This window comes from Lottia gigantea (assembly GCF_000327385.1).
Source record: "Lottia gigantea unplaced genomic scaffold LOTGIsca_21, whole genome shotgun sequence".
Taxonomy (NCBI): Eukaryota; Metazoa; Mollusca; class Gastropoda; family Lottiidae; genus Lottia; species Lottia gigantea.
Window position 1 is genome coordinate 2,454,901 of NW_008708458.1, and position 16,854 is coordinate 2,471,754.

Below are 16,854 nucleotides of genomic sequence, written 5' to 3' on the forward strand. Positions count from 1 at the left end.
GGAAACATAATTTATTAGACCTTAGTGCAATCTAAACACCGATATTGTTATAAATTTACAATTGTTATACGTATTTAAATATATTTGATATTATCATATTAAAAATGTTTATATTTGGAGTCCTTTTCGTTTTTTATCAAATGATGGTTTGGAATGATTCAAGGTTTGAGACGACCATATCGTAGAAGGAACAACATTGGCTTTTATCTCAGTTTTAGACTTTCGGATAGAAAAATGCAGTGGCTGCTCTGGGGGCAGAGGGCCATAAACATATATGCTTTTTTCCATTATTAAACTAAAGAAAAAGTCTTGAGATTGTTGCCAAGGTCAACCGTGCCACAATCATAATATTGTGTTGGTAGAAATCGTACTTTGATATTTTGAGGCAATTGGGGGTAATTGCAGCGATTTGGTACCAATAAACTGGTGGAATTGTAGGAAAAAAGACATAAAGTGTGGTGAAATGAGATAATCAGTGCTTGATTAGAAATCTAGCAATATTGAACTTGAAATTAGGTCTTCTTCACTACTTCAGTTTTATTGTTGATACAAAACACAGAATAAACGAAACAAACTGAAAATTACCCTCTCGCGATCACTTGTATCTTTCAGTAGATTACAAAGGTTTCAAAGCTATCCACAGCAACAGAAAATCTCTCTGAAAAATCATTTAAACGCAATGCTCCATCCTGGATATATATGCAGTGCATCAACATAAACATTCGTCGTATTCCTTAAAACATATAAGCATAGACAGACATCTGACTAGTTGCTCAGTGAGTAAAGCTATCTAGTTGCTCAGTGAGTAAAGCTGACTAGTTGTTCAGTGTGAGTAAAGCTGTCTAGTTGCTCAGTGAGTAAAGCTGACTAGTTGTTCGGTGTGAGTAAAGCTGACTAGTTGTTCAGTGTGAGTAAAGCTGACTAGTTGCTCAGTGAGTAAAGCTGTCTAGTTGCGCGGTAAATTAAGCTGACTAGTTGCTTGTGAATAAATCTGTCTAGTTGCTCAGTGAATTAATCTGACTAGTTTCTCAGTGATTAAAGCTATCTAGTTGCCCAGTGAGTAAAGCTGTCTAGTTGCTCGGTAAATTAAACTGACTAGTTGCTCAGTGAGTAAAGCTGACTAGTTGCTAAGTGAGTACAGCTGTCTAGTTGCGCAGTAAATTAAGCTGACTAGTTGCTAAGTGAGTACAGCTGTCTAGTTGCGCAGTAAATTAAGCTGACTAGTTGTTCAGTGACTAAAGATGACTAGTTGCTCAGTGAATCAAGCTGACTAGTTGCTCAGTGAATTAAGCTGACTAGTTGCTCAGTGAGTAAAGCTGACTAGTTGTTCAGTGTGAGTAAAGCTGACTAGTTGCTAAGTGAATACAGCTGTCTAGTTGCGCAGTAAATTAAGCTGACTAGTTGCTAAGTGAGTACAGCTGTCTAGTTGCGCAGTAAATTAAGCTGACTAGTTGTTCAGTGACTAAAGATGACTAGTTGCTCAGTGAATAAAGCTGACTAGTTGCTCAGTGAATCAAGCTGACTAGTTGCTCAGTGAATTAAGCTGACTAGTTGCTCAGTGAGTAAAGCTGACTAGTTGTTCAGTGTGAGTAAAGCTGACTAGTTGCTCAGTGAATTAAGCTGACTAATTGCCCTGTGAACCAGGCTGACTAGTTGCTCAGTAAGTAAAGCTGACTAATTGTTCAGTGAGTAAAGCTGACCAGTTGTTCAGTGTGAATAAAGCTGACTAGTTGTTCAGTGAGTAGCGCTTACTAGTCGCACAGTGTAAGTAACGCTTACTGGTTGGTCAGTGAGTAAGGCTGATTAGAAACGCTACAAGTTAAGCTAACTCCTTGTATCAAAGCACCAAAATGAATTTCAAGTTTGCCTTTATCAATAGCGAACACAACATAATAACATGCTAAATATAGCGCCCTATATAGAGTGAATTCAATAATTGTCGAGAAGTGTGGGAGTGATACAGAAGAATATTAAAATCTATAAGTAGAATTTTAACTGAAATATGGGAATAAAATTAGAGTAGATGTATTTCTTCTGATGATAATTCAAACTGCTTCGATTACATTTAACTTGCTGGAATGTGACTGACATAAAATCACAAATATAAGAGATAATGAAACTTGGGGTACGATGCAATACGATTGGTATGGAGAATAATACCGATTGCATCAAGTTGAGTTGACAATGTAACATGTGTTTCGTATGAATGAACACAGCCCACGACAGTGATTATTAGTTGATCTCAAATCCAAGTAAACAGATCAATAGACGCTGGGGCCCGACAGGACCAGAGAAAGAAAATGTCAGCTATTAACCTCAAGATACGGATAAGTAATTTTCTGTTAGCTTTAACCATCCAACATTGACGTATCGCATTCCGTTTTGAACCATTTTAACAAAATAAAATATTGAAAATGTACTATATGGGAGGTAACCAGTATTATTATATTTCTTATTTTTTTCTGAAAATTGTACAGTTTAAGAATTCATTAAATTGGTGATAATCGGTCGATATCTGGCAATAATTTAATGATATTGATGCCGAATAGAAGTTCTCTCTATATGACTGGTGGATGGCAATACATATTATTGTATTTGTGTGAAAAGTCATGGGAACTAGAGCAGTCGAAAATGTTGTGACTTACGAATAACAAGGAAAAAGCATGGCTAGTGGATCATTGATACACTGATACACTGCACCCATATCAGATGTGTGACAAAGCTAAGCGGCACTTTCTCAATAACACCACTCATTACAGGGAGTTATCGAGTAAATAAGCAATATTAACTATTATGAATCACTAAATTCAATGCCGAACCCCACAAATCCAGGATTTTAGCAGAACTCAAATTCAATAATTTTTCACTTCCAATGAATTCTGCAACCTCCATCGTTACATTGTTTATTTTGCTTACTAGATTTTTGGTATTATGACTACTAATATTATTTATTTGGTAATATTGCCTATTTCTTTTGGTAATATAGTTTAATGTTTTGAAGAAATAATATTCGACCATGGGGTCAGACACAAAGACAATTTCCATATAACAAGTCTAATATTTCATTCATTTCAAAACGACTGAAATATTCTTCATTAATTCATATCCACGGGCTTAACAAACCATCTTAACACAGTCGAATATCAAGGGATCGAGAACGGTTCTTGGTGTCATTCAACAGTCATATTGGCTCTGCATCAGCATTTGTTTTGAAATTGTCAGAACGTTCTCGGTTACACTTACTCAACCTTGTCTCGGTCTTCTTGAAAAAATAAAAAGGTTGTTATAAAATAAAACCGAGCTTTATATTTTACATAGTAAAAGAATGGTCTGTGGCCCCCTTAGACAATTTTGTGGCCCCTGCTCGACCCGACCCTCTCCCCTTGTGTTTCCTAGAAACGCCCCTGGTTGGTGGTTATAATCAATGCCAATCCAGGGTAAGAGCGCCACCAAGTGTTCAAGCGTGTACTGGATTGCTAGCTTCATCATAATGAACTCAAAATAGTGAACGATTTCCACGTCTTAGACTTCAAAGATAGGCATAACGTATGTCATTATCTGTATATCGTTCTATTGCGTCAGTATTCTACGGAAATGGCGTCTTACATGGTTCATTGTCAATACAGAGAGGTTAAGATATGTCTCTGTGTCTGTTGTGTATACAAGGATGAAATTTATAATTCAATAATTTTATTATTCCTATAAGACGATTCAGACGTTAATGTGGAATAAAGTTTATTCGCTTCCCACAGACAGAACTAATCGATAAATCGCAATAAAACTGTAAAATTCCTAAACCAAGAACATAATCCTGATACTGAATGAAATGGGGTTTAAAAATTTAACTTTTCTGCACCTGATTAGTCTACTAACGGAGAGAAATGCCTAATGCCATGTAGTTTGCAATGAGTACTTTTACAGCCAAATGTTTCTACATGGAGAAATATGGATCCTCAGCCTTACTGTAATATTCAAACGAGGAGGCCCCCAGTTAGGGTACATGGGAGGCATTTGCCCCATACAAAAATGGATTGCACATCTCCCCATCCCCACCCCCCAACCCCAGTTGTTCCCCCACTTTATTTTTCTTACAAATTAAAAATATGATTTTCATACATTTTGCCTCGAAATATGCTTCAGTGTGAACCAAACCAATTCAATTTTCGAAAATTTTCTTGGGGAATCTCTTTTAAAGACTCCACGAGAGGCTTGTGCCTCCACAGAGTTGCTTTATTTCAGCCTTGTTTGTTTATAATATTGATATAATTCGATACTAGACTAACGTATGTTTCTTTTGTTGTCTCGTATCCAAATTATTTGATTTTGGATATAGTTTCCGCAATCATCCTTCTGTTTTGAGATGTAACATATAATATATTGGAATGTATAATATAGTTTCACTGCACTGACAATATCTTGAGTTTAGTTTGACGAGTTCCTGAATTTGTCAAGTTTAATATGTATAGTTGTCTGTGTCAGTTTAATAATATTTCATTTAAATACTGTCTATTATATTTGAAATGTGGCTAACATCAATTAACTATTGTTTTTGACAAATTTTATCTTCTATGTCTGAAATAAAATTGAAAATATACTTTCATATTTCATTTATACTATATTCTAACTAAATTATTCGTTGAATGTGTTTGCTGGGAATGTTTCTGAATATCCCTTACCCGTCATTAGAATGACAATGTCGTATAGAATACTTCAACGTTTAAAATGATTGGGAAACTTCGTCCTTTTAAATTCGGAAAAAACAAAATATATAGCTCAAATCCTACGATCACATTGTAACCTCCTTTTTTCAAATAAATCTATCGAGGAATAACTTTCTGGGATTCTGAGATGTCGTTGATTGTGATTGTAGCTTTTGAATGCTGTCTGCTATTTGCTCTATCTTCAGCATGACGACGATGATGGTTGGGACGACGATGATGGTTGGGACGACAATGATGGTTGGGACGACAATGATGGTTGGGACGACGATGATGGTTCGGATGATGATGATGGTTCTGATGATGATGATGGTTGGGACGATGATGGTTGGGATGACGATGATGGTTGGGACGACAATGATGGTTGGGACGACGATGATGGTTCGGATGATGCATTGATTATGGTGTATGCGTTGTTCATATTGTTTATCTTGCTGTATATGTTGGAGATAATGACTGGACAACGACAATGATGATATTTTACTGTATTCACTGTGTATGTTAAGTGGCGGAGCCAGGTTTACGTCCAAAGGGGGGCGATATATCTGAAATTGCCCAAATCTCTAACCTAGTTTTTTGCCCCCTCTGCCCCACCTTTGGCCCCGCCACAGTGTATGTTTCTTTATAGCTTACAGTACCTAGAATCCCAATCATTGTCGGCATATTAGATGATATGAAGTCAACACTGACTCAACGCCTATCATATAGAAAGTAACCCCTAACGACCTCTGAGAACTCAAAATATAGTTCCTGTTGATTGAATAAACGATAATGAACAAGATGATAATTTGATGAAATAAAAAAGAAAACTTACTCTGGTGGTAAAAGATCGGCTGTCTCATCCATATTCCATGTGCTATAGTCTAATTTCCCTAGATAGATCTCTAATTGTCTGTTTTAACTGTTTTAATTTTCACTGGCTATAACTGTCTACTTTCTTTACAAAACACTCTGCTAACTGATGGCTGGGAACCTTTCTTTCTATTCAAAAGCGTTTATTTTTTTTATCACATTAAGAAATTACTTTCACTATCCATCATGCACATTTCAGATACTGGTCCTTCGTCAGCGATAGTTTGAAAACAACTCAAAGTTAAACAAAAAAATGCATTTTAAATTAAGCACACCTCTGAAATTTCTGTATCACTTAATGTGGCATATAACATACTGATTTCTATCAATTCATAGCCTTTGTTCCTTGAGGTATTTAAAATCAACCAAGAGACATGTCTGTATTTATTTCTTTCAGATTAATCAAGAAAAACAAAAATTGGTAAATTCATGAGTACACACTTCTAGATTCGGTCTACAAATTTCAAATTAGTCATCACATACTGAATTGCAAATTCAAATAATAGAAATTTGAGACTCTCGACTTCAGACAATGTAACTCTTACACAAACTGTCATATTCAAGAGAGAATATTTGAAATTTCACGTCAAACCGAAGGACACACAAATTGCAAGTTCTTGTATTTTACTTCATTGATTTTGATCACTTCTGTTTAAAACTGATCGTAAAGTTTCCGCTAAAATCAACAGCCTAATGCATCTTATTGAATTACAGTAAGAGATTGCCGGCGATGAAGAAATTGAAGCTTTGTAGCCTGATGTGACATTTTTTCTGCTTTTGTTTATTAAAATGAGAATTCTCCGTTACCTTCCTAATTGCTTTAAAGATACTCTGACAAATAAAGCTTTTTACTAAAACTACCGGTATGACAAAGTTACTAAGGTCTTGAGCCCTCGAGTATTGCAAGTAAATACTGCTGATTAAAATTCAGATCAAGATGGTTTAACGTTGGTGATTTTCCATGTATGACTATATTTACGATCTGGCAGTCATTTCTAGGTTATCACAAGTTCCATCCAATCAAATGAACTTTTAATATAAGATGTATCTGGAACAAGCTTAGACTGGTGTATCCGTCGTTAAACATTGACTTATATTCTGGATTTCACGTAGTACTTTTGATGTTTTGATGTTGAAAAATTATGAAAACTGTTGGCGCCATTGGCTCACTAAATTTTCAAAACTCCAGTTAAAGTGAAAACGTGGAGTAGGCCACTGAAAAATTACGAAACGAAACATCTAGTTCTGTATTTGAATCAGATTGCCGAAGTCTATTTCGAAGTATGACTATCGATTCCAACGACAAAGAACGTTTCGAAGAAAAAAAACATGATGTAGTGCTTAGTATGGCAGGTTCTTACCTTACAACGCACACACTCACCAATGATTAGTTATCCGGAATACTCACGAAACGTTCACGATATACTCACGAAGTGCTCGCAATATAGGATAGCTTTGATTCAAGTACCACCGGTGACTAAGGGTTCAGTATCCAAAATGCTCACGAAATACTCAGGAAATTCTGGCAATATAGGATAAATATGATTCAAGATCCACTAAAGGTGACTAAAGTTTCAGTATCCAAAATGCTTCCGTTAAAATAAAACTTAATCGTGAATTGAATAGCTCAGACCATTACCGTCTAGTCATTATATAAAGTCAACTGTCCGGTAGAATTAATTCGTATTTAATCAACATTAACAATACCTTAACCCCACGGGCAGTCAGACTACGAATAATCCCGGGGGAGAGGCGAACTGTGATATAATAAGCAATTCCTTAGTCGTGGGAATTTCGTTATGTACTAATTAAAAGATAATATCCCGCGTGAAAATGCCCCAATAGACACATTGCTTAATAATATGATTCTAACAATTCCAGAACACAGTGACCAAATCTTCTTGTGCGAGTGTCGAACAACAATTTCGATACAAATTATAACTATTAAGTTTGTGAACCCTCAACAGACCAGCAACCCAGTCTCAGAGCGGCAACAGGAGTTACAGAGGAGAATAAGGCACAATTTTACAATCAGTTAAAAGAAAATGTCCTTTCAGTGATACAAAATCGTATCTAATAAGTTTAGACCAATGAGGGCAACAGTAACTCTTCAGACTGTAACATACATCCCCTGTTTTAGTTTATACTGTGTACCTGGTAGGGAATGTTACTCCTGGAAGATTAGATTCAAAGATTGGCGAAGGGAACTCACAATAGGCCCAGAACATTCGTTGATATGGGATATCATATGGATGGATGATTCTTAAACAGTTTATTTCAAAGCCGACAATGGACAGCTGAGATAATCATAAACTAATACTGTAGCTGCCTAGTAGGCTGTCGAAAGGAACGCTGAGTTGACAAACGTAGAAGCGGAGTAACATTTTGCCTACAAAAATTTGTTGGATTTGTTCATATGCAGTTTGCTAGGAAATTGGCAACGGAATGCTGGTTTCATCACCTTGAAATTATTTTATAATAGTCTAAATTGTAAATATTCAGAATTAAAGACTAATTTTATTATTTCTGAACTTTCTACCAAACTTCGAAACCGTTCACCTGGGAATATCACATAATATAATTGTAGCAATTATACAGTATATAGTTGTGTTGTATTATTCTGCTATTGTCTATTTGCCAAATATATTTCTTATAGGTTCTTTCCTCAGAGAATACCAAGATATGCTATTAGTTTCTGAGGATGGGGTCGTGTGCAAGAGTGCATTTGGAAGCAATTGACAATCATTTGACTCTTTTTCAGCTATTTGTCTGTGCCCGATTCAAGGCAGGAAACACAGTGAGTAAAATTTGGACTAGACAGTAATAATTATCCTGCAGTATTGATGGATTTCAAGATCGTTTCATACACACCAAGTAGCATCCGAGTCTGAGCCTCTGTTGGACGTTCTGTTCCAACAACTAGACGCATTTTCCATGTTCGTCAAGTTAAATACCGTCCCATTGACATATCAGTCCACATCTACTACTCCTAGAATGGTCATATTATTGTAAAGAAATATTTTCATCTTGCATTAATACCAGCATTAGATATCATAACGGATATTTGAATATGTCAGACAATCCGACTCTTTACGTAATGGAGGGGTTAAATCCAATGTTACAAATTACCACATATAAAACTGTTCAAATCTGTTTCTTTCTAAGCCTCTTTCATTCCTGTATTGATCAGTAGACAGCCAGTGACTGCTTCTAACAAAAACTTTGTATAATTCTTTTAAAACATTTCCTTCAACCCTCAATCATCCAAATTCACTCAATTACAGCTCAATACAAACTTAATGCCATTTTATTTTAACTGTGTCGAGAGTTTTTCTATTGAATACTACCAGAAGACTGATCAGCCGTCAATTTTCTCAGATTTTCTGTGTTGCTATTTACCTAATGTTACGATGATGGCTTCAAGGAAATTTGTTACAGTGTTGGTGGAATTTTAATGGAGAAAGCTGTGGTTAAACTGTCCATATAAATTATAAAACGACGCTGACTTGTTTGTGACTTGTGAAGGTGTATTTAAATGGCTGGGAAATATTTGGACCATTAAAGATGGGTTCCCTTGTATTCATTTATGAAAATAAAAATGCTGATACTTATATGTAAAGAAAGTAGAGGTGTTCTAATGATTTGGAAAAATACCAGTTTGTCTCACATGTTCATGATTAATTCATAATTAGCTAAATTAGAAGAGAAGTACCAACGAGTGACCGATCGAGAAAGGTCAAAAAGGCCTATTGTTTATCCAGACTGTACATACATGGACATTTATGATTGGTTAAAACTCTTAATTATATGCAATAGAACATAATTATATGAGTAAGAATACATGATAATCCATTAGAAACACCAATTAATCAAATAGTTTGCTTAATTTGACACTAAAAAAATAAGGAAACCCATCTTTAAATGATCAGAAATAAGCCCTTGTTTGTCAATAAGTGTCGAAGTGTCTTTGAATGATCAATGATATAGAGTTATACACATTATTTTGCTGCACCTTGGCTAATGAAGTTATGTGGGCTATGCCGGGATCTACTTTCAGGACAGTGGCGTTATAATTTTTTTTAGCCAACTTTGAATTTATCAATGGTAAGCGAACACTCTGATGAAGGAATTCGAATTGAAGTCCCTTTGAATTAGGGAGAAGACGTACATAAAGATCTCGATATATCCTTAACCTCGGTTTAATAAATGGAGTTAATGCAGAATTTCTCACCATACATATTAATGTTTTACGATTCATACTTTATAGTACACATGTATGTGTGACCGTTTTTGCATTTTATTAAATAATTACGTCATTATTATGACACAGTGGCCTCATAGACTGATGAAGTCATTGGTTTTGGACTCAGATGGAGTCGGTTTCCTATCTGGAAATAAAACATCATTTTTACCTTGGGTGGGTCGTTTGGGAGGTACTGACGATCTTATGTATCCATAGCGGCCATATTGGAATTTAGATAATTTGGAGGGGTAACCATGGCACGCGATCCACCTGGTTTTGTGTGTAGGTTCATATGGTTGCATATAACCCGATTCGCGTGAGAAACAAAACTTGCAATTTGTTCAAGGTATAATGTTATTTTTACTCGTCTGTCGTATTCTTTGAAAAGAAGACGGTGTCACAGTTATTGTCTAAAAATACTGAAGTTCAAGTCATCTAACTAAGTATTAAATTCTACTTTTTAAAATTTACAATGTACAGCCTTCCAGTTGATTGGAGTGTTGAAATTAACCCATTATTAATAGTAAGTATTTTGTCATTTCGGTAGAACTGTCCAGTATATTAATAAGATTCCTACCGTGTCCGCCTATACCAAGATATTAAATAAATAAATTCCTCTCTTAACTTCGGGACTAAAGACATATTAAACCAATATTCCTACAGGCCAGTTCTAATCCACTTTAGGTCATCAAATTTCTATCAATTCATATTATTTAGGAAACATGTTAGAACTCAGTTCAATATCTCTAAGTTGTTTGTCTGTCGAGACTTGATGTCCATTACCTCTTTAATGAAATAGTCTCGAATGTCTAGTTGTCTGTTGAAACAGAACTTTATTCGATGATATCACAGGTCTCTGATGCTCAGTAATGGAATGGAATGGTATACAAATTCTGTGTTCTGAACTGAATCTTTCTCTCAGTTAACCTAGATTCCAAACCTTTTTTCTGTCAATAATTGTTTTGTTTCTAGAGACTATCAGGATATTTCGACCACCTGATCTTACTCTTCGACTGAGGTGGTCCAGTTAGCACTAGATATAAAGCTATTACATCATTTATTGCTAATTCAAGAGAACGCAGGTTGAAAAAGAAAAGGATAGGATACAAAATGTCGGAATTGATTGTAAAAAAACCATACCAGTGATATTCGTATCAACTTTTGTGGCTTGATCTTCACTATACTAATACTGAATTGCTAACGAGGCAGGTTTTCTCACTCTGCATGTGTTTGTCAAATAAGTATCCCTTCAGACGGTCCATATAGTTTGTGCTATTTCTTATATAAGTTAACTAAAAGAAATGCAAACATACAGTTTTCATATAAAAACAAAATATACTTGATATACTATATATGAACGGATACAGCAAGATGATAAAAGCTTTGTGATCAGATTGAATGTAAACTTAGTCTTCAATTCATTTTCTCGCCAGAAAAACTCGATATTCTCACCATGTTTTAAGGCGTTATAATCTAATAGCTATCTGATATCCGAATTCTTACTCCATTTCATCACATCCAAACTTTCTTTCTTCTTTACATCAGGTTAAAAGCAGAATTAAAATGATATTTCTGCTGGTTTCCTGCGTTTTTTATCTATTTGTTTTATCGATTTACAAGAGCACCAGACGATCATGATTTCAAACAGACGATAAAGTGTCTTGTAGAATCACACCTTTTATCTTTCTAAGACTCAATCGGGTGCAAAGACAGGAGCGTGCCTTTGGCTTTACATTCTTAAAACCAGATTAAATTGTCTAAATTTCGAGGGATTTCATGGGATTCTTAGATATTAGACCTATTTCTTTATTATCAAAACCCTGTTTTATTCTCAGATCACGATAGTTTTGATGACTAATTCCCCCAAAAAAACACGAACAGAAACATTATTTCAATGAGATAGAAATTTATTTGTTAACCCACTTGGTGTCTATCAAAAGTGGTGAATATCATAAATGGTTAATCGGATATTTTCGATCAACGAATTGTGACAATCAGTAACCGTCACTAGTTATAGCATAGATCCTGTATAATTTTGTTCGCACACTCTTGGTATACATAATACTATTTTAATTGAATTTGAGCTGCACTATAATAAGTACTGCGGCGGGTGTTGCTTGTGATGTAGAGCAGCCTCATGGACACCTGTTGCCCAATTGCGACTAAGTTTGTCTACTCGGCATGCTTTATAGACTGTCCTCATAGCTAATATAGAAAGTAATTCCATAGCAAACATTCAAGATAAGACTTGTCTTTGATATGATGGGTTATGAAACTGGTATGGAAGAGTTCCAAATATCCAATAAACTATTCTGATACCGGTAATAGGACAAAATGATAAAAAGCTGAATTGAGAATCATAGATCATAAATGTACAAATTGGTTCTGTCTAAATGTCTATGTTATAAAAGACATTAATAAACGGCTAAACCGCGACGACAAACTCTTGGTGCTCGTAGAAGGCAGTTGGATAAGTGCTAGCAGGAGTACTGTTATCAGGATGCACAGGGGACTCAACTGCTCTTGTAATGAAGGCCACTTCCGAAACGTATGGGAATGCATCCTATATTCTCTAGACGGAGTTCAGTCTATTGGTTTGGGGGAATACTTCCTGAGTATTGATTAAAAACAGTACATGATGATAGTCAAAGACTGTCAAACTGAGAATCAACTGACAAAAATTCTAGAACACGAAGCAGAAATCGGCGTTATAATAAATAAAGGCGGACAGTGGATCGTCTCTTATCCAAAGAGAAAGGAGAAAACAGATCACCTTTCCTGTCTGATCAATCAGAAATATTGTTACTTGTCTTATTTAACCTGATTTCATCAACTGTACGCAACCTATTTATTATCCGAAACGAATCAATTCCATAAACTAATTTACCGTAAACACCCTGGAACCTGTCACATCTGATAGATATCTATACCAAGTCAAGGGCAATAACTCATGTCAAACTAATCATTATCTTTATTCCTTGACTTATCGATCTACAAGGTTAATTGACTCTCTTGAGGTGAAAGGTTGGGGGTCAAAGATCAATCTTAGAAAGTTACTCTATATCAACAACTGTCAGAATGTAATCCAAGTGATTTCCTTAAATTACTGGATTGAAAATTGCAATAACAGTTGCATGAGTTGTGAATGAAATGAAATAACCATTACTAATGAACATCCAGATATGTTTCATTATTGGTGTTAAGGTGAAATAAGAATATAACTCATAGAAAGCATGAGCCTCGGCTCGGAGCAAGTGTTTTATTGGTATAAGGTGTTGTTGAAGATACTGAATAATCATTGGCATCAGCCACGAGTAGAGACCATGGATTACATCTGGAATTAATCCATATATAATACTGCTTAAATTAAAACCATTCATAGAGGTAACCTCGTATAGTTTCTTTTACAATACCATTACACAGTGTCGTGTATTAATTACCCAAAATCAACGTTGTTTGAGAAAAAAAATTCACACTTTCGGGTTCTTTTAATGCATAAGTTATGTTATTCTTACAATGTCCCCGGCGCAGACAACCGACAGCTTCACTTAAATTGACGAGGTGGGAACAAAGTTGTCGATAAAATCAATCTCTGCTACCACTATTCGTGTTATTGAAGATAACGATGACAAAAAATATGCCAATTTTGGCCCTTTACTTAAACCGTTAATGTAAGCAGGCTGTAGGTGCGACAGGATGTGCTTTGCAGGAAGTGGCAATGTGGGTCATGTTCGAGCGATCATTCTCTGCTACCACCATTCATGTTATTGAAGATTAACATAGTTTGATATTTGATCAATAAGTCACCATTGACCACTAACTGGACATTAAGTTGATTATCATCCTCGACATTCAGGACAGTAACTTCATTATCTATAAAAGCATCTTCCCAAGTGGTAAGAGTGTTTGTTCTATACACCTAAGATTTAAGATTGTTAAGGTCGTGGTAGAGAAAGCTCAGACTTTCTTTTTTTCTTTAGAGAGAAATATACCAAGGCGAACGGACACTGATAATCAAAAACTGAACATTGAACGATTAATAATGACTACATTCAGTTGATTATTTGTCATATATATCATATAACTGGGTTTCTATTTTCAGTTATGTTTGCATGAGCAGGATCTGTTAGATGTAGCGTTTAATATTGCCATCTGCATTGATCTTAAAAGTGCATACATACAAACAAATAGAAATCCCAAAGATAGAAAATCATCACGCTTGACATGTTTGTAAATGTAAACTTCTCTCTTTTGTCAGTCTATGAGCCGCAACATTTGTAACAAAACATCATTTCATTTACAGACCTGTTGAAATTCAAATTAATTACGTCGACTGAATTGCAAATGAAGTAAGCAATACCAAATCTATAACCCGATTCTGAGCCTGATCAAACTTACAATAAAGTCGAAATATGAAAACGTTCAAACTTTTAAACTGTTGGTAGTAGATATTTTGAACTGAAAATTATTTTAATTCGATGTCTATATGTAGATAGCTGAACCGTTTACAATATCAACATGGTTATATTAGTCTATTCAAGGCTTCTAATTGGTAGCCTCCAGAGGTTTTCAATGATCATATCTGTAACTGAGTTGATATCTCAGTTTATTACATTATATTATCAATACACACTGGACCCGCCTGTGGATATCTGCTGCGGAATAACCTTAAACTTTATGCATATTGGATCATATCGACTCTAATAGCGAACCCACTAAGACATTGCCTCAGTTCAGTTCTATTGTCATTATTTACCTCAAAGTCTATGTGTATAGTATTCTGTTTTATTTTGGTATTCGAAAAATCCTAATATCGGATTTTTGATATTAACTAAATACGAAGGACAAAAAAATCACAATTCCAGGCGATGCTTTTTTGTATTTTACTCTTCTAATGCTTGGCAGATAATTAAAGTTTCGGTTTGAAACAATTTGTTGAAGATGTTCGCATAAAAACTCTTTCCAGTTTTTGTCTTGATTAAATTCTGAAAATAACCAGTTTTAATCAATAATGTGAAATATTCACGTTTTCATTTGTATTATTACACATTATAGGTGGTGGAAGGAAGTATCAAATTACTAGAACCGTATCATTTGAATGATTATCCGTGTCGTGTCCAACCTATAGCTGGCAGTTTTAACACAATGACAGTTTTCTATGGACAGAATGGATCCATAGAGTAATCAGGAGACAAATCATATAAGTCAAAGCTGGAATTTTTAGCCTGTCGTCATTTCCTCCAAAATATTTATTTTTTACTTGCATACGAGCCTGTCGTCAGCTGGCTAACATTGAGCTGTGTGGATGCTGGGACAGCAAATATGTAGATACCTTTATCCCTTTGGATTTTAGAACTGGCACAGGAATCAGAACTTTTCTTACCTTGAGCAGGATTAGAACTGACGGCACCTAATCACCCAGCAAACGGCAACCCAATCCGCTAACGACTGAGCTATTGCACTGCCACAAAAGACAGTGTTTTAGGATGGGTCCGGTTACTAAGATGTATCTTAAATCCAGCATTAAACTCAACGCATTTCCTGAGATCTGTATCGTATCTCATTCATGATTCTGTGTTATCAATGGCATTGTAACAGTGTTTCTGTATTTTGCTATTAACATGTCAAAAATGTGATTCTATGAATGTCACTTATCTTATAAAAATATATAGAAGTTTTTGTACAGATGAATTATAAATTAAGTGTTGATCGGATGTTCTTTGTCTCAGGTTGTAATGCGAATGTGGTTGTATTATGTAGAGCTGTAGGAAGGAATACTGACAACCCAAGAGAAACTTATCACTTACCTGATATTCGAATCTTCGTCTTTTACACAGCTGGTATCTTGGCCGGAAGTTGATGGATCGTCTACTGATTCAAACGTCATGCTCATGTGAGGGCTCCACGATAATCCATTATCTAATAAATCCATGGTTTGTTCGTGTAATAGTGCATGAAGCGAACTCATTTTGACAGACTGAAGACACTATTAACCAGTATTTACTCAGTTATTGAGAGAAAATAAAATAAAGTGTAATATCATTATCTTCTACTCCTTTCCTTTCCAAACTTTCTTGATTGATTGCTAACATGGGGGACTTGTTCAGAAACACTATCTACAGAACGGTACGGATTATGTAGAGTTGTTATGATAGGACGGTAGAAGCCATTACTTCAAGTCGCATGTAACAATCGAAACAATGAGAATGGGTATTAATGAATGTGTGTTCTTTTCTGTTTTGTTCTAAGGGCGCTGTATGTGTACGAAAAATGTACATGATTGCGGTAAATAGATGTAAATACACCGTGAGAATTTGACTAACCGACTTGCATAATAACACCAATATACCTGAAAGAGTCAGGGTGACCTTCGTAGACGTAGAAACAAAGCCTTCAAATTTGTTAAATATCATTATCGATCTTCTTGTGGTCTCACTATTTTCATGAGTACCAATTGGTCCAGGCAGCAGAATTAAAAGGTTTTGAAAGCATCTTTGGGTTTCACATATATACTCTGATCTCATACCAACAGAGGTAATATAAAAATGATAACATGGTGAGCCCCGATCTCATTCGAATGCCTGTTTAAATTAAACTGCTACTTCTGCACTGAAATGAACTATAACCTGAGGATTTCCCTTTGAATGGTACCCGTTCTGTTCTGTGTGGAAATGTTTTTTATTTTATCCTTTCATGAAGGACTGGTGGTGCATGCAGTTAGGACCTCTTTAATCAAGTGACGGTCACTGTTCCTAACTACTGAGAGAAAACTATATTGTCCAGCGACAGAACAAATCTGAAAGCAGGGGTAGCAAAATACTGATGTCCATGTTGGGGTTGTACCGATCGTAAAACCCTCGTGGTTTAACAAAGAGGTTGTTATTGCCCATATAGGCCTACCCTTAAAAGGACTGATGGCAGTCTGTCGGTACTGGTCTCAATCGTTTTCCTCGACTACTACGCATTTATATATTGCTTGAAAAAGTACCTTCAACACCCTCTCCTTATATGGAAATGATACAACAAGCACCCAATTAAACT

General features: G+C 35.5%; 1 protein-coding gene across 1 annotated transcript; it reads left to right on the plus strand.

The window, feature by feature from the left end:
• Positions 1 to 3,594: 3,594 nt before the first annotated feature.
• Positions 3,595 to 5,191, plus strand: LOTGIDRAFT_159720 (hypothetical protein; the record flags this gene model as incomplete). The annotated part of the gene is made up of 2 exons (XM_009054208.1): positions 3,595 to 3,630; positions 4,907 to 5,191. 2 exons carry the CDS (start codon positions 3,595 to 3,597, stop codon positions 5,189 to 5,191), a joined length of 321 nt encoding a protein of 106 aa, XP_009052456.1.
• Between the last annotated feature and the right edge of the window lie 11,663 nt (positions 5,192 to 16,854).